A 25,513-nucleotide genomic window follows, 5' to 3' on the forward strand; every position below is an offset into this window, starting at 1 on the left:
GTAATTACTTTATTAAAATTATTAGTATTGATTAGAACGCAATTATACGGAATTCGAATTACCTTAATATTCTCACATATCACTTGTTAGCTTATGCTGGCCAAATTAATTATACACATTCATCTGGTTGGGCTAAAATGGCAGAGTTAAGCTCTTTTCCCCTTACATTCAATTATTGAAAGGTATTATTTAAGTTTGCTATACGAAGAGCTGTAGGAATTTTAAGAGCCTATCCCAACCTTTTGAATCCCTCAATAAACAATATAATCCAATATATTATAACATATTAGAGCACGTATATAGATTGTGACCTACCTGAATATTCTCGCTTACGCCTCTTGTTAGTCTAAGTTGACCAAATTAATTATACACATTTATTTGGCCAACTTCCTTCCAGCGACGAACGCTCTATTTGAGTAAAGTGTTATTTAAGCAGAAGCCATTCATTCAGCTGCAGATCGTCCTGTATCTTCTGCCCTAAATCTGAATCCGACCCAGGTAAATAAACTTAAATGCTTTCACTCCTGTTTGGCCAAAGAGTTCAGATTCAGTCTGCCGCCATGAATGCACCAGATGCACACATTTCCAGATTTTTGTGTATATTTTACTTATGCAAATGGCATGCGACTCACAGGACAGTGCTCACTTTGGGCCAACACACACACCACACTCACACGTACACATACACGTGAGCCTTTAGTGGCGCTGTTTTAATTAAACCAGATTCTGTATTCCTCGTTGTTGCAGTGCATATTCTAATGCCCCGTAATGGGACCCATGTCGCCATCACATATTTCGTCCTTTTTTATTATTTTATTAATCCCCGCAGTGAAAATCGTGATGATTTTCATTCAGGAAGTATACTTATAGTATTAGTGCGAATACGGATCATTCAAAAATCTAGTTAAGTGTGGTTATTATTTTGAGACATCAAAGAACCTTAAATTCCTGGCAGTACAGAATAGTGTTGGGTAATCCTAGTTCAATTTGAGGAATAAGTTCGTTCGTTCGTTTAAAATCAATGAACTAGGTCGTTCATTTAGTTCAATCGTTCATTTTTTAAACTTGCTTAAAGGTGCTTCAAAAAAAAAAAAAATGTTATGAATTTATTTCATACAATGCTGTCATTGAAAATTAATATTATTTATTCAATTTATGTCAAAAACACTTATACATAATAATAATAAGAAATAATAAAGAGTTTACAAACAGATAATATAGTAATTTTAATGCATTTATTTGATTTCTGAAAAGAGAATAGAGAAGTTTATTAGGGAACATTTTCAATAACATATGATAAAATTATGTTTATACCTGTGATCCATCTACATGTTGCTATGAAGGAACATTAGATTTTCCACTTTATTAGGTTTTAGTAGCATCCGTCTTTTTCGGATGATTTCCCCAGCACTTGAAAATAGGCGTTCGCAAGGAACTGATGTAGCCATAAGGCATAGTCGCTTAAGGCTGTAAGAATATAGATGCGGATACAATTTCTTTCTTTGTTCCCACCAAACCAAAGGGTCAGCAGTCCTCGGTATAAATTCCTCTTCGAGGTATTTTTCCATCTCTTTCTCGGCAGAACCGGTAGTGTTTGCAGCCTTTGTCGTGTTCTTGAACTCACTGTCAAAATCACACCAAACCGAACTCTGATTGGCTGAATTAGTTTCAAACGCAGGTGATTCGAATTCATAATTTTCGCTGTTGAGACGAATTGGAGTTACTTTCCTTTTAAGATTACAAACAGCTTTTTCGTATTCTTCTTTTGACTTGAACCAACGACCTTTAAATCGAGGATCTAAAATGTTACTCTCTGCGTAGAGTTCGTTACTTTCCAGCTTGCAAAATCGTCGATTCATCTCAGCTTTTAGAACTGCCACAAGTGCAGCAACACATTTATCCTTAGGCGTTTTGTTATTCAAACAGTTCTGTAGCAAAATCGCAAGAACTATAACCTTTGAAAGGGTTACATTCTTTTCTGCTGATATTTCTTCTGTTACCTCCATGAATGGTTTTAATATAGGCAGTAACTCTTCTTCTATCGCCCACTCATTCTGAGATAAGTTTAATTCAGAACGCAGAGTAGAAAGTGTTAATATAAGAGCATCTTTCAACACAACAAGCCTTTCTAGCATTTTAAAAGTTGAATTCCAACGAGTTGACACATCTTGAATCAATTTGAGATCGGGCAAGTTCAATTGGGTTTGAGTTGACTTCAGCTTCTTAAGGCCGAAAGTGCTACGATTGAAAAACTCCACAATGAGTTTGACTTTGTTTTGTACAACGCTGATTTCGCGGAGTCCTTTTTGCACAATTAGGTTCAAGCTATGTGCAAAACATGGTATATGTGGCCAATTTCCTGTTTTAATGGCATTGACAATATTTGCAGCATTATCGGAAACCACAGCAGATATTTTGTTCTCTATACTCCATCTTCCAATTCCAAACTTTGCTATGCTTTCGTTTTGAAGCCATAGATACGCACAAACTTGTAAACCGTAGTTTTAAATGTATGCGAAAATTAATCAGCTTATTCGATAAGCGAACTTTCGAACTAAATGAACTAAGACCAACCTATCGAACTAAGTGAACTCAGACCGACCTATCGAACTAAGTGAACTCAGACCGACCTATCGAACTAAGTGAACTCAGACCGACCTATCAAACTAAGTGAACTCAGACCGACCTATCGAACTAAGTGAACAACGAACGAACGATCAGGGTAAGAGATCAAAATGAACGACGTGAACTAAGTGAACTATATTGAACTAAGTGAACTAAATTGAACTATCGAACTATATTGAACTATAAAGGCAGACCTAGTTCGTTCGTTCAGTTTGGTGAATAGTTCAATTTAGTTCGTTCGTTCACGAACGACACAACACTAGTACAGAAAGAGCTTAAATACTCGGTTGCAACAGCTTAAAAGCCAAAAAGAACTACTGAGAAAGGATATTTAAGGATAACTTCAGCTGCCACTGCAAATCTGTCAGACGCCCTTTTCCACCGCTCTATCCACGTTGTTGCCCATTGTACAGTGTTACACCCTTTTATTGTCCGATTCAGATTATCCGCTTTTCTCGGAACCGGCCGCTTACTTGTTTATCGTACTGTCAATTACTTTTAAGGTTCGGATCTTAACGGCGAGAACGCAACTGCTTTCCAATTAAGAGTAACGCATTGCGGGTAAGTAAAAATAAAGTGAAACGATAGCAAAGGATGGGAGGATGGGAACCCCATTTTCTGGCCTGGTCAAACTGGTGGTGGGGATGCATACACATGTCGTTGGGAGCTTCTCGGGAGACTGCCCCTGCCATCCAGTCAGCGCTTATGCAAATGGATTTTCAGCCAAGAGCGAAGGTCACTGCGTCCTTTGCGGTTTTCGAATGCATGCCTGGTTGGCATCTCACGCCGCTCCGGTGATCCGCTTCCAGAAACTCATTAACGGCAGTGTTGCCTTTTAAGTCGGCTCCTGGCTCCCGGCTCCTGGCCCTCGACTCCTTGGCCCTTGATGGCCGGGCCAAAGTCACAATAATTAAGTGAAGACGTTTGCGACTGGGATTAAAGTAATGGAACGTTTTTTACTGCCGAAAAGGGTCCTTGTGCATTTACTTAATCCGCTCAGGTCCCTAGTAGTAACTCCAACTGAACGCCAGTTGTGTGTAGAGTATCTTTGCTTCGGTGCTCGAGGGTGCCATTGAATCGCATTTTCTTGCTGCCTTTTTCACATTTAAGAATTTTACGGCATTATATGTATGTACCCATGTTAGTTTGCAGCGGGAAAAAAGCTTTGAGTGGATGGGAAAGCCGCTTAAACGCAACTCGAGACTTTTTAATAATTTACGTCGACTGAGGCGCGAATCAAAGAGCATTTGGAGTGGCCCCTCCGTTGCCAAGGGGCAGGTGTACACAAATAGAGATACAAAATAAAAAAAGATAGCATTAGACGGTGGGAGAGTGTTTCCCATTAAAGTTTATGCAAATCCCTTAAATGTCGAATGGACGTTAAGCAATCCGATGGATAAGGATTACTAGGCCGACGTCTGCGTCTTAATGATCCGGTAGTTGCCTTTTTTCTCCCATTTCTCGCCACTTCTCTTCCGGTAGCCATCCACCGACCACCTGCCGCCACCCAGCTCCGAGAGCATCAGGAATCCGCCAATTTTGCAGAACAGCAGGGAAAAGTATTGTATAGATAGAAGCGTATCGTTCCAGCCCCACAACATGCTCCAATGATTGCTGAACACATCGTGGTATAGCAGGGCAACCACCGTCAAATAGGCAAACAGTTTGCAATGGAAGCCAAGCCAAATGAAAACCAAAAGGCCAAATGACACGATGCTGAAAAGGGTCTGGAAAATTATGAAAAATTAATTAACCATTTGTAATAGGTAATGGTGCAACTTACCTCCAAGCCCTCGTCTATCCAAATGATGTACAAGCTGGACAGGCAGAGCCTTCCTCCGAGCAATAAAATATTATACTTTGTCTGGAACCAGTCCATCTGATCCCTCAGATTGATTTTGACAGCCATCAGCAGCAGCAGGGAGCCCACATCCAGGCTGTCGTTGAAGAGGAAGTAGAAGAACATGGTCCATATCGAGAAGAACAGCCGGTGGACAACTCTTCCGATGAGCAGCAGGGTCACTCCGCTCGCCTCCTTTCGCGTGCAGAGAATGAGAAAGATGGCGCCAATGGTCAGCAGGACATCAAAGCATGTGTAGAAGTGCCCGAAGCACTCGGTCACGTCCATCACAATCGCTCTTTCCCTGCCCACAAGTGGTGTGTGGACCACTGAATAGAAGACCTCCATAAAGTAGTACGACATCACCAAGAACGGCATATACTTCAGAACAATGGACCTGATCTCGCGCCTAAGAGTATTGATTGTTTTCGATACCATGTTGAATTCGTTTTTAGATTTTAATTTGAAAGTATCACCCCTCTCGAACATAAATGAATTTTTTATGCACAGCAAACTTTGTTATTTGATTTAGTTGCCTAGATATTGATGTTTGGCAAACATGCCTAGTTATTCTTATCAAAAATATATAAACTTCATATCATTATTCTACCTGTTTCATTCTTTTCCAAGAATCTAGCATACCCTTCTCAAAAGCTATAAAAACAATGAAACACAAACAGTGCTTTATGTAGCAAATATAATATTATACTTATTATTTTGTATAATTAGTATAAGTAAAATTGTTTGAATAACTATCACAGCATAATCTCATCTGTCTTGTAAGCAATAATTCACTATCCTTTCTTGGACTGTCTAATCCTTTGCCGAACCTCCCCTTTTTAATTAGCTTGTCATTATTAGTAAGCCCCAAATATCTCGGAGGCGTAATATTCGCAGGTTTTGGCCCTTAGAGGAATCTTTTCGTGTGATGAGGGGCGTACATTCAATTTCGTGCCGCGCCTAATTGTCAGTAATTGTAGTCGATGCCATTGGCAGACCACAGGGTTATATTAGTTAATTAGCCGCCAGAAGGTAGAGTGTCCTTCCTTGAGAATCTGCCCAAGAAAATACTTATGCACGACTTGTGGCTATCAGACGACTTCCAGGAATTCAAACCTTCAAATATTGAAGACCTTAGTCAAGGGTACGGGGTGTGGAGCTCAAGATTATTTTCTCATCAAGTAAATAAGTAACAAACACACTTACATATGGTAGAAAGTTTAGAAAGTGTAGTTATAACTTCAAATCTGCCTAAGCCTAGTTCCCAATATAATAAGGTAGATTATAAGTATAGTTATATCGAAGCAAAATAAGCAGATTAGCTAACATTTTCATTGGTGCGAAGCAGGGAAATAAACGCTTCAATACCGAAGTCATAATCTGACTGCGAAAACCCAGACAATCTATAAAGTGTTTGAGTTCACTTCGCTCGCTGATAGACACCTCATCGCCACTTGTTTTCGCAGAGTAAGGGTGCGGCAAAGTGACTGGATTCCAGTTTGATGCCAATGACTGTCAACAACTTTCGACATTTTGCAATTTATCTGCTTACACAGCAGAAATTAATGCCACAAGTGGAAAACATTGTAGCTGGTTCAAGGTAATGAGCAGTTGAGTGGGTAAAATTGTAAGGGCAAAGAAGATGCTCCAAAAGAAGAAAATCAAAAAACCAATCCATGTTGATGACATCTAAGCGCTTTCCCATCCCTTTTCCTTTCGAATTTGGAAAATGTATTTGGCAGATATTACGCCAAGGTCCTTGGCAAAGACATAGGCACAATCTAATGGCATGGAATGTAAGTAAAACTTAGTCATCAAGAAAGAATAGTTCTAAAGTAAAACAATGGCAATGACATGTAAACAAGATCGTAACCCTTAAATTTGACCCAGAAATATTCATTATGGCCATTCTGACAACTTGTTTATACTGTAACCATATCTCGGAGCACTAATTACTACCAAGATGGCAGTGAAAATAATGACAATAGCATTGGCCTTGCCATGGTCATGGATTTGCCAGGAACTGTTCGCCACTATCCTTCGAAATAAATGAGCAGGATGGAAAACTTGGTAACCAGCCATTACAAGTTCCCATGCCTGGGGAAAGTTTATTAATTGAGCCTATTAGTTGCCTTCTTCTTGTTGCCAACAACGACGTGATGAACATTTCCCAAAGAAATTTGTAATAAGCCAGCGGCATCAGAATTTTATGGAATATTTGTATATACCTCATTTAAGATTGCAAATATATATTAGGGCGATGAGACGCTCCTAGATTACTAAAAAATTCACAAACTTTTAGCTGGAATAATTTTGAAATAATATACTGCAGTTATGCTACAACGATTTTTATTTATTACTAGGAAAAATCAGTTTTCTTACTAAGAATATAAGTAAGCACTTCAAGCGAAATTATGATATCATTTTTTGAAAATCCTAAGGTGCACAATCTTCGAATCACTCTTTTGCAATTTTTCACTTTGTATAGATATTCTGGAAAAGAGCATTTGAGATGCTCGTCTTGTGGTGTTTGCTTAAACATTTTGCTCGGCAATCAAATCAGCTATGGGACCTTGGGGCGTGAGGAGACTGAAGGATGGGGGCGGCCAGAAAGGGGGCGTGGCTGCCGAAGGAAGCGACGAAGATACAGTTCGTTGATTTTGTTACAAATAATTTAAATCTATGTCAACATTTGGAACGCATCGCGATAATAATTCATTTTTGCCTTTCGCCGCAGCTTCGTGACAGCTAATCACTAGAGAGAGACGGCGATAGACAGACAGATAGAGAGAGAGATATAGGGTGCGACTGACAGGCGGAAAGGCAAATAAAAATGGACAATGACAGCCATTTTGAAAAATGGCGTCATGGTTGCCCGATTTCCGCCGGCAAATTAATTTTCCCATTTGACGTCGTCGACTTTGTTTTGTGTGCTAATTTAACATCTCTTTTTCACTCGACGGTTAAATTAACAACAACACGAAACCAATAGGTCGCTCATTATGACTGGTCTAAAATGAGGGCTTTATCGCGAGGCGCATAAATTAAATAAAATTCACCATCATGATTATCGATTGTGTGCACATGCGCGACGCCATCAATGGTAATTGTTTATTTGTTTTTCGATAAAATCATTTTAATTTCATTAGTTTCCGCTTTATTGTGTATTTTGCCATCCGAATTCCACATCAAGTTGTGCGCATACATTTGTCCGAGTTTCAAAAATATCGCTTTATCTGTGACAAATGTCAGACAAGCGATTTAACCTTAACTGTTCAATTGTCATGCATATTGTTATGAATTCAATTAATAATGAACATTATGCAGTTTTGTTGAGCCTTTCGGTAAACTGGCTTAAAAAAGTTATTCTGATTGGGCACGTTTTTATTAGTACCTGCAAATCTGATTAAATTATGAAAATATTATATATTGAACGTAAAACATAATTGGTGTAAAAAATATATATTACATTTTTCAATTCCTCCAATTTAGGCGTCTATATTATCTTAGCAACCGTATATCAGCTCCAGACAAGTTTTTCGACGTCTGAAAGGACAATGGCCGACTTGAGCATCCTGTTTGGAAGTTATCGTGAAACCTTCGGGGTCTGTCCATAAAGCAAACAATGCAACCCAAGGAGACCCAAATGACGGCAAGAAAATCTATTATACTTGGGAGTGCATGCGCATATAAAAGGAGTACACTCTGGAAGTTTTAATGAATGGAAATAATGGCGCCGCAGGTGAATAATCCGACACCATGTTTGTTTCTTGGGATGCAGATATTTTTTTCATCCTTTGCAACCTGTCTGTTTTATATCCGAATTTGCATTGTGTCTTTTTGTTTTAAGACAATGGTTAAAATGTCCTCTGGCTTTTAGTTTTTGTTTCCCTCGATTGCTGTCAGCAAAATCAGTCACAGACGCGATTGCAACTGACAGCACAGCAGGAATAATATTCGTAGAAAACATTTCAATTACAAAATTGAGCATTATCTCAAATTTAAAGTTGTATTTTTGTCAATTCGAGTGGAAAATATCCCGTTTTTACCTCACTTATGGAGTAAATAAAAAATGGGTCAATATGACGGCATTCTTTAAAAAATCCTCTTTAAGCACTAATTTCTATTCTTTAGAAATTTCTTAAAAAAGCGCTCAATGGTGATAACCCACTTACAGTAAATACGAATTCATAGCTGCAAAACAGGAAGTATTTTTTTCAATTTCACCGCGAATCCTGGGCAGATGTCAAGAAGGATAATGAGCCTAGATTTGGGAATGAGGCAATGCCAGTGAGCTCGGAATTTGCCAGCGTGGAAAATCAGCTTAAGGCGTGCATGATATTTGAATATATATGCATAATTTGTGCGTCCCCCTTTTTGGGGTTTTCAATGACTTTAAGATGGAAATTCCGCATCTGACTAAGTAGTAGAAAAGCCCATGGGATTTTCAAGACAAATTGAAAGGCATGACAATAAGACCTGTAAAAGTGTCACAGACTGAAGAAGGCTCTCCCATTTTATGATTGCATTGAATTTTCAATAAAAAAATTGGGTACAGCTTATGGGGTATTATCATGATAAACACGCAATTGAATTTATAAATGCTTATATTTTATTTACATACTTTTTACACAATTTACGAGTACTAGCAACATCTGCGGCCGTTAACCTTGGCAAAATCAATTAAATGCGCAATTTTGGATTGTCGTTAGTGTTATGAATATTCACGAACTCTGCGCCACTGTATTAATATTTAAATAGTTTGAATATAAATGCCTCCCAAAGCTTCTGACGCCGAAACCTCCAGTCGCTAATGTATTTTGGCACGAGAGGATCCACGCGACACCAAACCGGAAAGTATCCAGCCGGAAAGAGTTTGCTAGAGGGTTGTACATATGTATGTAGATGCGCCTGGTCCTCGTCTAAATTAACAAATAAATTATTCAGTGCCAACACTTGTGTGGGCAATGTTTGGACTACAGCGATGTGAATTAGGTGCGAATGACCAGGCGGGGATTACCCTAAATGCGAAACGGTGTAATTTGCTAAAAAGCGTTGGTCCTCGGACAACACTTTAATGCCATGTTTGTATTGGCCACTCTCCATTGCTGCAGTTTCGAAAAAAAGAAGAAAGTTGATCAAAATTTAAGTTGCTTTAATTGGCGATGGCTACGTTTTGAAACATTTACATCACAATTTGAAATGAATTTCAAAAATTCAGGGTCACAAACTTTATACAGTTCTTCTTTGTTGCTTTGTTTGCTGTTTGATCCTTTCTTTCGTCCTTATTTTTCTGAAAGTTACTGGCACAGCAGCAGCATTTTGTTTTGTCATCACCTGACAGTGGAGCAGCTGTTGCCGAGCCATCCCAAATCCAGTTCCACCTCCGATTTTGTATGCTAAACGTGTCAACAAGATTGCTCTACACACCGCATTGCAGTGGTGTTTACTTGGTAATTTTATCAAATGCGGTTGAGAGAAATCGAAACGGAAATTTGGATGGCTGAACTGAAATGAAGTTGAAATTAGTTGAATTCAGAGCACCGTGGTGCGGAACAAGATGGTGAATCCAGCGATTGTGCAGAACATGAAAAGCGCCAGGATACTTCCGCCCAGCAACTGAAAAATCCATTGAGCTACACATATTTATATACATATATATCAAATCGAATTACTTACAAATTGGAAAGGTCTAACATTGCCCCAGCCGGCGATAATTGTGTTGGCCGGGCTGCTCACGGGCAGCAAAAACTGATTGTGCAACGCGGTGGCAAATGGCAGCGAAAAGGAATTTCCCTAAAATTAAACATAAAGATTAGTGAAAGCAAACGAATCAGAAATTCCACATGTGAAGGAATCTTATGTTGAAGTGACTCACCGCGGTTACCATGGTGGGCAGTGCCAACTTGGCCACGGTGGTGGCCGGCGACAGCGTGGTCCAAAGTGTTCCAAGCAAGGCACCGCAGATGAAGTTCTTCATATTGAATCCCTTGGTATCGGAGGACATCGAATCCGCCAAGTAGGTGTTCAATCCACAAACAGAGGAACTATAGCTGAAGCTAAAGGCGGCGCCCAACATGAAGATTTCCGCCCAGGGAGTATTGTTGTTAACAGCCTTCCAGCTCAGAAGTGAATTGGCAGGACCCTCCTTCTCCGGCTGGCGGCATACATAGTACCTGCAGAATATATAGTTGGCCGGAATCGCAAAGAAAAGAATGGACATGCCGATGCCGGCTACTGAGAGACCAGATTCCGCCTTATGGTTTATACTATCCCAGCCCGTAAAGATGCGCGGCTTGCGAGTGGCCACCAGCACGAACATTAATAGAATCAAGCTCAAGGCCAGGATGGGATATATTCCCCAGGGACCAAGAGCCTGTTTTCTTTCACTCGCCGCCTGTTTGAAGCCCGCCTTGGCCCCAGCCATTTCCGCCAGATCACGCTTCACACTGCCACCGAGGAGTCCGAGGAAGACGACTTGCAACCAGAAGATCATGACAACGAGACCCAATAGAGCTGGTCCCGCCATTAGCATCGCAATTTCCAGAACTTTAAGGGACCTGGAAAAGTGTAGGCAACTTTAACTTTCGTATCCTTTCGAACTTCAATTAAATCCATAATCACCCCCCAAAACCATCGCTTATCACACCATTGGGATTGACGATGGGCGAAAGACTTGCTGCCAAGGAGGCTGCGTAGCAACAGGTTAGGTAAATTCCGATTACAGGACGCGTGGGATATGGTTTGCTAGGAGGCGGATTATCAAATTATTTGGATAAGGGATAGCTACTGTTATCAAGAACTCACGCTCCAACTTCGTAGGGCTTTTCTTCGGAGTTTAATTGTATCAAACCAGCCTGTAAGAAGTATGTACTATAAGTTAAGATTCAGATGTTAGGTATTTCATACAGTATCGTATTCCACCATCACGGCCTGGGAAATCTTCATCCAAAAGGCAGCGGATATTGTGGGATTCACCAAAATGGACACAATGGCCGCGGCGATGGTCAAGAAAATCTGTAGACTACAGAACACGATATTCTAAAGTAACGTACAACATAGCCATTTAAGGACCTACAATTTCAGACTTCCTCCGACCAAGGAGATGACAATGTAGGCCAAGCGTTCACTCAATTTGGAACTGTCCATCATGATGCCCATGAATATGCCGGAATAAACGAAAAATATGAGATCAGTGTAGTATGATACACTGATCTCCTTAGAGCTCGCAATGCCTGCTATGGGTATAAAAACCATATAGATGAAGGCGGCAGCTCCTCTGGCCATTAAATTTAGGATATATATCAGGTAAAGACATAGTGTTAGATAGATGAAGCGGCAAATCTAAAGGAAATAGGTTAATCAAATGCCTTTGAAAGCCATCCCATCTCTTACCAGTACTGGAGTTCCAATTAAAATGGGTGCCAGTAAAATGGGTATGAACAGAAGTAGAGCTCCTTTGTAGTGGTATTTGCAAAATAATCGGCGATCATCTTGCTCCTCCAGGGGAATATCCCCGGGCTTGTAATCTACACTACTTGTTCAAGGATAACCTTTAGTCGTAACTTGTTTGATTTTATATATTATACTTACGCTGCCATTTGGTACGACTAAAATAGTTTTCTCGGATGTTTAATTTTGTCTTAATGACTCACATGGAAATGGTTGCTATGCACTGAAGTTTACTGAACTAAATCTGTTTTCCGGTTTGTATATATATATATTTAGCTACCTACCTATAGCGTTAAATTATTTTAAGTTTCGTAAAATATTTAACCTATTAGTTGGGAGTTTTTATTGCAAAAGTTTTTTTCCTAACTGCCAAGTTAACTCACGTAGTGGGTCAAGGGTTTTTCGCTGGCCAAAAACTGCATCGCGAACAGCGACAGGGGAATTTGGCCAATAAAAACTTTGGTCGGCCAAACTGAGATGCACTGCATTGTGGGTCGAATCCCGAATCCGGATGGTGATTCCGATTCTGATGACGATGGCGATGGCAACTTTGTGGGAACCCGTGGCGCGTAACAACGCGCGGTCGTCGGCAATTTTGCGTAACTATTCGCCGTTCTGCTTCGTTAGTGGCTGAGCAGAAGAACGATTCCTTTCGCAATGGAAACTGTTTAAAGTTGCCAAAATATAAAAAAACAAGCATGTCACTGCAGATAGTGCTGAATTAAATGTTGCACAATCGTTCACCTGTGTCAGCAAACTGGTCATGATGCGTCTCCAAGTTCCCAAAATGATAGTTATACATACTAAGCATCAAATTACTTATCGTTTTAGGAATTTTGTTCAAATATATGTTGGTTGGAATTTTTCAAACTATGACTATACTATGAAAATCATGGTAATATGGCACCAAGATTTAACTTTCAGCAAGTATTAAATTCACTCATCGTTCGACGAAACCACTCATAATTCGCTGTCTAAAGGGGCGCCAACTTGCCGTAGTCGGTTTTTCTCGATTGACACTCGGTTATTTTGGCGTTTTAGTGGCGATGGCAACCAGGCGGACCGGCAAAGGATGGAATCCATGTACCAACTGGCAACAAAAAAGGGCAATGGCTAAGCGGAAGTTGATTGACTCCTTTGGACACTTTTTCCCATACGGAAGGTTGATAAACAAAAATGGCCGACAACGTTCCTTCAGCTTCATCCGGCGAGCATTGTTGTCATTTGCCTGAGGCGCTGTGACGAGCCAACATGACGTATACATAAAATAACGAACCACTCCTTGATTAGGGTTAACACGAGTATATGATGGATGCTTGGGTTTTATGGCACGGCGAACTTGAGATCAACACAAAAATCTCGGATATACATATGCTGCCTGCCATTGTGTTCTTTATTTCAGTTAGCTACAAGGTTTGGAATATTTTGCGCACCTTAAATTCTAGGCCAACTTGCGACATCGTCCTGCCAGGAGTCCCCATCCCGCCCAGCAGCGCTTTTGAATCTCGAGTAGCATTTCGCCTGTCACGCCGAGCTGGTTGCTCAGAATGGCGGCACATCCAGTGTTTTGGAGCGATATCCGAAGATTCTGTTGCTGAAGCGAACGACAATAGGCCAACTTGTCCGGCTGCTCCTGAAGTTCCAGAGCGATTTGAGCCGACCAGTTGGCTGTTTGTGGGTCCTGCTGCATCAGGATCAGTGGGATGGACATTAAGAATCCGATGGCGATTGTGGTCGCTGTGTTCATGGCGACAAATAGCAGGCAACTGAGCTAATGAGCTACTAGCTGTTCATTTAAAGCCAAACAGCTGTTCTTGATTTGCAGAACAACTTTAAAAGCAGCTGAAAAATAACCAATTGAAATCATATGCATTCTCGAAAATTGCACCTCAATATGTCAAATTATTTTATTGGTTCGTTTGAATCTTGGCAGATTTTTAATATAATGTTTTAATTTGTTTAATAAGTAATTTATGTGTGTGGGTGTAGTGACAGTTTTGACAATGCATTTTTTATATAACACCATGCTACGTACACTACATGCCTTAAAAAGTATCAACAATCTATCTACTAATTTAAGCAAATATAAAAAATCTAATGTAAAATAGTTGCAAAATACATGTCTAAAATAAAGCACTTTTCTGTAGTTTGCATTTATGTCCTTCGAAGGATTATTACAGCTCGTTTAATTTGTAGCCGAGTGTTACATCTGCTTTAAAAAATTATTTCTTTCATTACCATTTTTTAGGCTGGCCAAATTTTAATCAATATTTTTTCGGCAGGACTGCAAAGTGAAAATAGCCTTTAATATACGATTCGCCTATTCCCATTTTAACGCTTTATTTGCGCCCAAAGTTTTCGTTTGTTTTTAGACCTTTCAATTGCTTGTTAGCGGTTTTTTCTTTGTTCGGCCCTTTCATTATCGCCACCTCTGTTTTTTCCGAACACCGTCATTCTTCTGGCTGAAATTGCATTCAGCGTCCTCGTCCTTTTGGCCACTTTGGCCCCGGTGCAGCATCGACCTCGAATGATGCGCGCAATCGAGTGTAAATTTCTCCGTTTTATTATTTAATAACGTGGCTGAGGAAGTAACTTTTCTGCTATCTATATGATGGTTACTGTCATATTTACGCGCCCATTTCCCATTTTTTATCCCTGCCCTGCCAGGCTATATAAACGAATTGTCTGCGTGAATGTAAGTGCAAATTGGACAACTGGAATGACACCTACCCGCCTTTTACAGGTAAAAAAAAGTGTATAATACATATTTTTTGGTACTCTTAAATTTGGAGTAACTTGAGAGGTTGCAACGTTCATTTTGATTGGCTTAAAAATGAAAGGATTAAACTCGTGATAGACAAATCTCAGCGTGAAATTCATTCGGACGCACCCAGAGGATTAGGCCAACTTTTTTGCAAAGGCCAGTATGATGGGCTGGCTTCCCCGGTCCTTGTTCTACACCGTTTGCAGCTTAAGTGGAGTCTGGCAGTCATTCAAAGTAAGTGCAGTGGGCGCCCAAAGCGTACTTAAGCATTTAAGTAAATTTAAAAACTTGTAAAGCCCCATAATGAAGCGATAGGGCCGCGATGGAGTCCAATACTGTATCTAGGTTTTAAGCAGTGATCGTAACTTTTATTAATTAGTCGTACTATTAAATCAAATGGCAGGCAAACGAGCTTAACCCTTAAGACGCCTTTTGGCCCTGCTAACGATGTTCGTCGGTAATGGGCCAAGCATGTGGCAAACATCTGTTCTAGCCCGAAAACAACTCCATTAGGGGCCAAAACAGGCACAAAGGGCTATGTTCAAGCCAAAGAGCCCACCTGCTGATATTTCGGTTTATTGTTGATGTGGGTAGCGGCTGGAATTAAAAAATTCTCAACAGAAAAATTCAATTAAGGCTTTCATTTCTGTCACTCAGGTCAGGTAGCCCGAGGCCATTGTTCGCCTCATTAAAAGCCATTGTAAAATATGCGGTAAATTCGTTTTCAGGCATGGTTTTACTCGGTTTCAATTTAAATACAAATTGAAATAATTAATATTAATATTTATAATAATATTTATTTGTAAATAAGTGCAACGTTCATTGCAGTCCAATACGAGTTAACTAACTGACTTAGACAACTAAAATTCTGTCCTAAATAGAGAACGCGATTGCCGAGCGTCGCGACTATAGGATACCCGTTAAAAAGAGAGTGAGTTCGAGATTAAGATTTATGAATTTTAATCTAACTTTTCATATGTTTCTAATAGCAATCCGACTTTTAATGCACTCCGGATCACGAACACCCCGGCTCAATGGCGCGAAAACTAATGACGCGCCATAATTACTGCCCTGCAAATTACTGCTATTATTTCCATGGAAGATGGTTGTAATCGCAGCAACTATCCGCCGGCACACACATGGTGTTGCATCCGTATGTACGTAGTATGTACGTATGTCTAATGCCCCATAAATCTTCATTCATTCGCTTCATCATGCAGAAGCCACGGGGGCGACAATGTGCGCGTCATCAACATCATCGTCGATGTCGACTTATCCGCATCTTGGCGTACATTTGTTTCTCTTTCGTCCATTGTGCACCCGGGGAGGCGTCATTTATCACTGGAGTCCCTTAGTTGTCATATTTCCACTGCAGCCAACTGGGTGCAACTGGGTAGCTGGATAGCTGGGTAGCTGGGTATGATGATTTTTCACTTTGCATAGACTAAAGTTCGCTCAACGACAGTCGATCGCCTCGAATGATTGAATGAAGGACCTTCGCCTGATAGAAATCAGACATTAAAGCCATGCTTACACGAATATGGTTATGGATATTTATTGGGAATCATGTCGTCGTCCCACTCGCACACACACACACACGCACACCATGTCGAATCTTAATTTCCGCCGGAAATAATCCCATTTAAAAAGTGCACTTTTGAGCCCCAGCGAAATGGCATTTCGCATAATAATAATAAAAAGGAAATGAGCTCGAAAACAACATCCTCATTATGATATAGTCATTGTTAATCGTGAAAATGTCAACACGCGCCTCAGTCTCACAATGCAATTTTAGCTGTAAATAGCACAATTCGTTTAAAACAATAATTAGTTTTCGCTTCCTTTGTGCGCATTCAAAGCCATATTGCAGGAGTCCTTGTAGTCGAAGAGGTCCTTTTGCTAAATGATGGAAGCATGTAAAATACCCTTAAAATTGTTCCCTTTTCTAACCCGAACATGCAGAACACACACACATATTAATCATTTTTACACATTGCTGCCGCCTGAAACCCTACTTATAGTAAATGAATATTGTGTACAATATGTTTTATTTAAGTGAATTTTAAATGCCATGAAATTTACCAGCCCACCCAAGGACTGAAATATATATTTAATTTTCTGTGTGCGGGTCCACTAGCTTTAACAAATTTATTTACCAATGTGCGTGGCCTAAAACGCCCACAAGTTGGTAAATATAGACAGACGAGCGAAGTGCAAACAAGTGGCGATATAAGTACGTAAATAGGTATATTTATGTGTTTGTCCAAACATGAATGCTGACTGACCCAGCCACACCAAATGGGTAAACAGATGTAAAAAACAGACGAGGACGATTTGAGCCAATACACTAGCAGCAATAGTGTATCAAAAATCTAGTAATTAAAATTTTAAAAAATTCCTTGCTTAAAACAAACAACATTGCACCTAGAAATAGATCCGGATTTTCTCAAAATTAAAATTCCAGCAAATTCTTTTGCTGACCAGTAATTATAAAATACTTTACATGGTTTTACAATAATTTTGCAATCACCTTTAACTTGGCATTACTCATCTCTAGCCACTTTTCTTGCCACTTACCACAGGACCAAAAATTTCTGCCCCAACTGAGAAGCAGATCTGAAAAGTATGGTCTACAAGTTTGTTTGTGTGTGGCTTTGCTGCTGATGTGTTTACCCTTTTTAGCATGAGTTGCTCTTTTTTTCAGTGGCTGAACGTGTAAATTTATAATTAAACGCCAACACTTTCTTCTTTTTTACCCAGCCAGATCCCAAAAATTTGGACTTTGCCAGCCGTTTCCGCCTTCGTTTTCAATTTTCGTTTACATTGTGTGTGCTTCCTGGCCATTCAATGGTATTGTGACCCTTTTTTGCTTTGAAATCTTTCGTGTAAGCACTTAATTAGTGGTAAAAGTTAAACAGAAACCGGCGCAAACATGCCACACAGAATGAAAAAGAGACCAGAACAATAACAGCAACTGGGTTGTTAGAGCCCATCCCGCAAATGGGATGAATTTATTTCATTGGACGCAGATTAGATTAAATCGTACAGGCTTTTGCATTTCGGGCGTCGAAGGTAGGATTTTACTAGGGATTTTCCACCCACCACCCACCCACACATCTGTGGTTTTCCGGCCAAGTGCCAACGTCAGTGGTTTTTGGCCATTTATTTATGCGATAGTGTGGGCCATTTTGGGAAGATACTGCCATTGGCTGCATGGGGGTCAGCAAACATTAATGTTAATAGATGGCAGTTTTTTGGCATGTAATTTATTTTTATCAAGCTAATAATGTTTTTTAATAAGTGCCTTGTTATGTAAAATTTACCCAAGTACATTTATGGCCCAAATGCATGAAGAATGGGCAGTAAACTGTGGAGCTGCATACTACTTGTGGTAAAATCCGAGCTATAGCAAACAAGTAATTTAATAATTAAAATTGCCTGGCAATTTATCATTTAATATGTATAACATTTTTATAATATTAATTAATACATTTTAAATATTAATTTATATATTTCAAATATTAATATACACCTTTTTTCCACTTTAGTTTCCTTTCAGTTCCACTGTATTGGCCATATCCGCCTTAGCTGGCACTCACACAATGTAATGATTTGTATCTCAAAGCCATTTGCACGCATGCAGCCGGGTCGAATTGCAAAGAAGGATATTTTCCAGCAGCACGCTCCTGTGCTCAAAAGAAATTATGCTCAAAAGTGACTGACAACTCCCTGTTCCGCCGTCTATTTGCTTGCCGGGTGCTTAATTAACTTTCGCACTGTAATTGCTCGCAGAACTTTAAAACGATAAAAGTTTTTACGAGCTGCCGTTTTTGGCCTCTTTGTCTGCCAGGGAATTACAATACGAAAATGTAGTTTCGCATACCGCCGAAATACAATTAAAGTTGAGCAAAACGCCCGCACATAAAGCCCGAAACGTCCGAGCATAAATGTTTTGCCTTTGATGACAGCAGGGCAGGACTAAAAAAGGACGAAAAAGCTGTGGGCAAAGGAGCAAGGATCTGCGCCCGACGGCCAGACAGGTGACGAGTTGGACTTTTTTCACCGCCCGTGTCTCGTTTATTGCCGCCCTGCGGTTATTTCTCCGCAAGTAAACAACAAACAATTGCAGCGTAACAACGAACAACGAACAACATCCATTGGACTGGGAAACTTTTTGACTTTTCGTGCTAATGGTTCAATTTATTTGGCCGAGTTACCTCGACGGTTTCAAAATATATGACGGCGACGACAATGACAGGCATTCAACTTGCCATGAAACTATTTTCAGATTTTAATTGCAGCCGCTCACGGACTGCCAGGCTAAATTAGCTACTAACTTTATTTGCCTTTCGTTTTAAATTTGCGCCAAAAGTTAAATTGCACGGCAAATGGATTTTTGATGGCCTACCTGCATTTAGTTGGCATTTTCCGTTTCGCATTCAACATAATTACATTAAGTGCACGAGTTTTCAGTGTCCTAAACCATTGGCAAATTAACAGCAAAGTCAGCTGAAACATGTATCAATCAGTGCGTATTGCGTTCGTCTGGAAAATATTTGCACACAATTAAGTGAAAGGCCGGATAATTTATGATTTCATTTAAGCGACTCAACTGCGTGTAATTATGGGGACTCACAGCACGGCACACACACACACAAACAGACACACACTTACACACACGCAATGTACACACGCTGTGGTAGCTGATAATCGCGCATACGCCCCGTGTGACTGGCGCAACGAATTAGAAAGCGTAACGTATTGTTGTTGACCGTAGCAACCTCAGCCCTTTGGCACCGATTGTTATCCCTTTTATGCCGCGCGAGCACCAGTCAAGTGGCGAAGGTGAGGTCAGAGTTCGAAATTAAGTATACGCAGCGGTGTACTGCCTGCCACTCCCTCTGGAAACTGATGATGCGTGGCGTTGGCTTATTACGAGATCCGCTCAATACGGAATGCTTTAGCTGCCGATTAGACTTTCCGTGTTTTCGTGTCCAGGACAGGGCACGAAATTAATCGAAATTAAATTAAGCCCACGCACATTATCGAGCATTTAACGATGTAATGATTAAACAAAGGGCATTTTCAAGTACGGTTTACTCACATAATTGCACATTTCTGGCAGCAGGGAAATTTAATTAATGTCCTGAAAAATCAATACAAACAAGCAATTTAAAAAATAAAGGCAAGTGCGCGTACAGGGTAAATGTGGTTAAAATCAAGTTTTTATTCCAACAAAATACATTTCATTGTCTCTCATTGAGAATTTCGATATATACGGTTACAAATCGTTCGTTCTGCACTCTGAATATGTGAAAATCTATAACTAAATCGAAGTGAAATTAGTTGTGGCCCTTTTTTGTGTGGCTGATAATGCAATTTCAAACATGATAATGAGCGTTGAATTCAATTGGTTTTCAAGTGCTTTCACAGTGACAAATATAATTAGCTAATTGCAATAACAGAAACGTAAAATAACCCGAATAATAATAATATTTGCATTCTAAAACTAACAATGCAATGCAGCTTTGTGTCTGTTATCGCGTTCGTAATTTCGTTTCGTTTTACATTCGATAATTACATGGGCACCATTTTTATTTTCATTACATAAATATTTACGCTAGGCATAAAAATTAGCATTAAATATAGTTATAGTTTAGTTTACGGTATGCCAGATGGGAAACCACTAAATGCAGACAGTTGGAAAGTTTCACAATCATTTTAATGTTGTAATAAACGATAAATAAAGTTTAGGATGACGAAGCAGTACGATAAACTAATTATTTCATACAGCGGCTTTCCCATCCTCTCCCCAGATTTCTCAGATTTACACAAATGAGTTATGCTTAACTATGAATTAAGTTTTTTATATACAAGATGTTTTTTATAATTGTATTTCCAAGTGGCCACCTCTTAATTATCATGATTCGACCGTCGATCCCGGGCCCAAACATCGATGCTGCTCCAAGTGGCTGGTGATTCTCGCACGCAGGTTGCAATAATTGATATGCAGAGTGGATAAATTCGAGCAGGAATCGCGGCAGCTGTTGCTCCCGATGCGTCCGCCACCAATAAGCCATCGCACAACGGAACTGGCCACCATGGCCAGGAGGAGGACCATCCGACTGCTCCGCATGCTGCCACTGGTCCGGATCGCCCTGCTCTTTTGCATCGCCGCGGGGCTTTCGTCTATGGAGGACAGAACAGGAAGACAAACAGAAAGTGTGTGGCTGCAGCAGATACATTTGGTTAAGTCCGGAGTCCGGACCGCTCTTACCATTGATGACATTGACCACAACGCTGGCCGCTTCCGCTGTGGTCGGCATGCACGTATAGTTTCCGGTGTCCAGCAGCTGAGCATTGGCAATGCGTAATCTGGAAAACATGGAAACCAAAGCACAGAGAAACTTAAGGCAAACGTGCAGCTTAATTGCGTCAACTTTGCCGCTACCACCCACGACCCACCCGCTCCCTGCCCACTCCTCCACCTGAGATTAAATCAACTCCATCGATCAAAGCTCGGCATGCCAGCCATGAGGCAACTGGAAAATCTCGCACCTGATGGCACGTTAAATCCCCTTCGGCATTCCGGCTGGCAAGCTGAAGGAAAAAATTCCAGCACTCGAGAGTTGCGCACTTAATCGCTTGTTGAATCATTATAACAACCAATTCAATGTGTTCAATTAAATGCTTAAGAAATTGAGCTTCTTTTTAACTATAATACGTATTGAAACAAATTTAAATAAAGAAACGTAAGAAAAAGTAATTGCAAGTCGCGCTTTCAAAGATCATTTGTTCTAAAAAACAAGGCAACAATCTACAATTTAATTCTCTAGTTTCAATGGACTTTTATATCTTATTTTGAAAGTATCTTTGATCGTTTTGTTACTGTTAACTATGAGATACTTTTACCACACTAACTTAAGTTGTCCGTATGTGAAAAAAAAACCAATAAAATAGTTAAATAATAAATATAAAATAGTCCCGCAAATAGTAGTATATGCATAATTGGGCTCACCTGCTCTGGAGCTTCTCGGCCAGCGTGGACTCCATGGAGATGCGCTGCAAATCGATGGCCGCGTCATTCGGATGGGCCACGAAGGGGGTGAGGATGTAGGGGCCGCGGTACCAGTAAATTGGCCCAATATCCTGCGCCGACGTCGCCGGCTGCTTCACGTGGCAAGTGAGCGTTACGCTGCTGCCCACTTTGACATAGAGGTCCGTCGGTCCGGCAATAATCGCCTTGGCATCTGGCGGCGTTACTGCGATTCGCCGCGGAACGCAATGAAACGAGCACGAAATTGATTAATAGCATTACTAGGCGCTCCAACACGCTCCACTCATGAGGTTAGATGGCCGGTCGGGAATGGGCGGGCCACTGCATCTAATCATGCGTCCGGCGAACGCAAATTCCACTGGAACGCAATTGATTGGGTTCAGTTGGGATGGGGATAGGGTTTGGGGTTGGGGTTGGGTCTTCTGGTTGGAGACGGGTTGAATTTAATTGGGTGAATTGAATTGCCTGCAATTTCAGCACACATGCTAGCCCCCACATTTGTGTGTGCACGTTGGCTGCTGTTGGAGCTCCATGTTTGACCGGAATACCTTGGAGCTGCCAGGCAGACAGCCCAGATTTCGACTGATAATGAGCACCTACTGTGTAAACTGAGGCCCGACTGAGTAGTCCATTCAGGCGGTTGCCTCCTGTTATTAACTGGAACCAGCTTCGCCTTCAATCTGACTATATTGTTTATGGCAATGCTAATCTACAAAGGCTAAGACTGACCTCCAGCAAATCTACATGCATATTGTTTGAGTCTCAAATTGAAGGCTTGATATTTAATTTCAAATGATAATTAACTTCTATAGAAAGGTAATTATTATTGTTGTTGTTATGGTTAAACACATTTAGATTTCTTTTGATAGCTGTAGGTTTATATTTGATCTGACAAGCTTATATTTTCCTCTTCATACTTTTAAAAACGTTCATTTATGCGCTTCATAAAAGCGGCTTGTTTATTGGAACAAAATCGATTCTAACTTTCAAAAATCTAAAACACTATTAATTTTTGTATACTATATGCCCTTGAAGTTGTAAAAATCGTTTGATCGAATCAAATTATCGTTCTCTGGTGAACAACAAATTTTATAGTAACCAAACGCCACTTTTCCCGAGCAAAATTAATGAAAAAACTAGCACATAAAAATTTGTTGTGCCTTTCTGATGGCCTTGGCTTTTTGGGCAACTTGCCCCGACCGCCGCCTTTTGGCCATTTCATTGACCCATTGTTTGTCGATGAAGCTGTTGACTATGGCTGCTGGTCCCGCATTTTACACACATTTTAAGTGTTGTTAGCCGGTTGTTATTGTGAGCCAGACGCTGGGCCATTGGCCGATGTATTAGGACGTGCCATTAAATGTTGTTCCCCATACGTACAGTATACGTGTATGTTTGTACGTGTGGCTTTTCTAATATTGGCGTTGGGTTTTCCGGGTGGAAATGGGCGATGGGTGTTGGGTGGACGGGCTCAACGGCAGCTGCCGCAGACAGAGACAAATGTGTGGGGAGGAACTGAACTGAACTGAACTGAACCTCCATAATCCTGTTACCACCACCACTTTCACGTTATAGGCACTGAAAATTGGTTTAATGTTTTTTCCGTGCGTCGACCGTCCGTTTTTGGCCAACACAGCAGGCAGTCAACAAAGTCAAATGTTGACGTTGTTAATGATGTGCGGGGGGTTTGGGGCAGAAGGCTGCAGTATCCACACAAGTCGACCAGCCAGTCAGTGAGGCATAAAAGCGGATTTCGTAGCACCCCAAACTAAGCACACTGCACTGGATTCGGTGGCCAGAGTGAGTAAGGAAGCGATTCGGTTAGTTAGTTAACTTGGCATTAGTGGATCCCCATTGACGCCCTCGTAGATAGCGTCTTAAATGCCATCGACTTTCACTAGTGGCCGAGATTGGAAAAAGGGAAAATAAACACAACTTAATATCAGATATTTTCTAGGAGAGAAGTGTGGATGGATACTTAGGCTCTAATAAAAATCAGAACTAAGCTTTATTTATTGATAAATTGGACAAATCAGCCTCTTTGCACTGGCAAACTATTGCACTAAGCAAACTATTGCACTAAGCAAAACTATTGCACTAAGCAAACTATTGATAACTTTAAATATATATACTTTTGAAGGCCATAAATGAATTAATCAATGATACGTGACAAACATAAAGTGGATATTTAAAATATCAGCATAAAAACACTATATACTCCTGAGTAATATTTCATGGGAATACATTTTTCGCTTCCACTGGCATAAATCAGTGAATAATATTTCCGTTGGCGCTCCACGTGATTCGCATGACGACAGCGTACATATTTTTAACGCGATTTCTGGGTTGCAAATGATTAGCATAAATTCCGCAACTTGCCGCCTTAACTTGCCCCCTTTAACAGGTAGCAACATGCCTGTGTCGGCTTCCTGTCGCCGCTTCGTCGCTGTCCAAAAGAAGCGCACTCAAGGATTACTACATCCGCAGTGCAGTTTGGTTCCCAGGCGGGCAGGATGTTTTGCGCCACCGGGTTGCAAGTTGCAGGTTGCAGCGAAAGCAACTGCGGAAGCTGAAATGCTGATACGACTTTGCCTTTTGAGGAGATCTACACCCTTCGACCCTCGACTTCGTTATAAACTGGAGACACACTGCATCCTGCCGGTGGCAGGCAATTTGCCCTAGCTGCCTTTTATCCTTCATCAGCGGGGATTACGCGCCCATTTAAGAGGGATTTTAAACCGATGATTAACTGGGTGACTGTGCTTAAGTCAAATTTAATCGAATTGAAATTCTAGTTAATTTCCTTACAAATATTTACACTTAAAAGAGGTGAAATATGATTTCAAATAATAAATATTGGACTACTAAATTATCAGAAGTATCTAAACACCTAGGATCAAACATTCAATCGGACATACTAATTGTATAAAGGATACACTAAAAGATAAATAATTAGTTAAAAAGAAACTACATTTTTGTACATATTAAGCTATTTGCTAGTAACATTTTCCCTCGTGTAGATTTACTGATATTGGCCATGAAAACTTTGAACTAGAAACTAAACCAATCACTGCCAAAGTAGCAAACTCCGCCCGATTATTTCAATTAACTTTCACGCTGGTCAAGCAAAACTTTCTCTCTGCGACGGTGACGACAAACGAGAAGACTAACTGCTTGAGATGACCGAGGGAACCGGGGAATCCGGACGAACCGAGGATTCCCCGACGCTGAGTGCTGCCTTGCTCGCTTGGCTGCCCGGGCACGGCGAAAAAGTTCCAAATCAATTTTACGTACATGAATGAAACATGAACGTGTATGCTTTGTGGAGCAATTTATAGCAACACACAGCCGCAAACAAACAGGGTATCCGTATCCTATCCCCCGTCGACTTCTCAACTCGCAACCGGAAATCCATTGTAGAAAACTTGTGAAATGGCAGAACAATGAGAGGGGGAGATGGGGAGCTCTTCCTCAAGGCTGGTGCAGATGAAGGGGTAGAATCAGCCCCCAAACTATCCCCCCCCCCCACACACCTCCCTTCCACCATTGCCCTAGTGTGTATTACAAACAGGCAGCATATGAATTTAGTATTGAATTTAAATGCAAATTGCGTTTGCATGCAAAGCGTGTAGAAAAATAGACAAACCGAACTTTCCGGTGATGGGGGCGGGGTCGAAAGGGGTCGAAAGAGGGGCGGATGTGGAGCGTCGGCGTTTGGGAGCGGCACGAGTAACGGTACTGGCAGGTGCCAACAGTGGTTGCGATTCCAACAGCC

General features: G+C 40.7%; 4 protein-coding genes and 1 long non-coding RNA gene across 5 annotated transcripts in view; all 5 read right to left on the minus strand.

The window, feature by feature from the left end:
- Positions 1-1,105: 1,105 nt before the first annotated feature.
- On the minus strand, positions 1,106-2,638 carry LOC116803585. Its single transcript, XR_004363676.1, has 2 exons — positions 1,315-2,638; positions 1,106-1,246 (listed from the first exon to the last, which is right to left on the minus strand). It is a non-coding gene; the product is annotated as an uncharacterized LOC116803585 (long non-coding RNA).
- A 1,168-nt stretch (positions 2,639-3,806) lies between these two features.
- LOC6612082 (uncharacterized protein T02E1.7) lies at positions 3,807-5,005 on the minus strand. Its single transcript, XM_002036563.2, has 2 exons — positions 4,409-5,005; positions 3,807-4,352 (listed from the first exon to the last, which is right to left on the minus strand). The coding sequence occupies exons 1-2, from the start codon at positions 4,952-4,954 to the stop codon at positions 4,032-4,034; spliced, it is 867 nt and encodes a 288-aa protein (XP_002036599.2). The 5' UTR covers positions 4,955-5,005; the 3' UTR covers positions 3,807-4,031.
- A 4,598-nt stretch (positions 5,006-9,603) lies between these two features.
- LOC6612083 (protein I'm not dead yet) lies at positions 9,604-12,164 on the minus strand. The gene is made up of 9 exons (XM_032727585.1): positions 12,059-12,164; positions 11,861-11,999; positions 11,544-11,809; positions 11,375-11,489; positions 11,273-11,322; positions 11,090-11,212; positions 10,344-11,025; positions 10,145-10,261; positions 9,604-10,084 (listed from the first exon to the last, which is right to left on the minus strand). Exons 1-9 carry the CDS (start codon positions 12,064-12,066, stop codon positions 10,001-10,003), a joined length of 1,584 nt encoding a protein of 527 aa, XP_032583476.1. The 5' UTR covers positions 12,067-12,164; the 3' UTR covers positions 9,604-10,000.
- Positions 12,165-13,283: 1,119 nt separating this feature from the next.
- LOC6612084 lies at positions 13,284-15,373 on the minus strand. Its single transcript, XM_032725265.1, has one exon. It carries the CDS (start codon positions 13,662-13,664, stop codon positions 13,359-13,361), a length of 306 nt encoding a protein of 101 aa, XP_032581156.1. The 5' UTR covers positions 13,665-15,373; the 3' UTR covers positions 13,284-13,358.
- Positions 15,374-19,877: 4,504 nt separating this feature from the next.
- The window catches only part of LOC6612085, a 37,155-nt gene continuing 31,519 nt past the window's right edge, over positions 19,878-25,513 (minus strand). The window contains exons 7-9 of the mRNA XM_032726055.1: positions 21,700-21,943; positions 20,959-21,056; positions 19,878-20,870 (exon numbers count right to left, since the gene is read on the minus strand). Of these exons, the coding sequence (XP_032581946.1) occupies positions 20,602-20,870; positions 20,959-21,056; positions 21,700-21,943 (611 nt within the window). The 3' untranslated portion in view covers positions 19,878-20,601. The remainder of the gene's footprint in view (positions 20,871-20,958; positions 21,057-21,699; positions 21,944-25,513) is intronic.

Source organism: Drosophila sechellia, chromosome 2L, assembly GCF_004382195.2.
Source record: "Drosophila sechellia strain sech25 chromosome 2L, ASM438219v1, whole genome shotgun sequence".
NCBI lineage: Eukaryota > Metazoa > Arthropoda > Insecta > Diptera > Drosophilidae > Drosophila > Drosophila sechellia.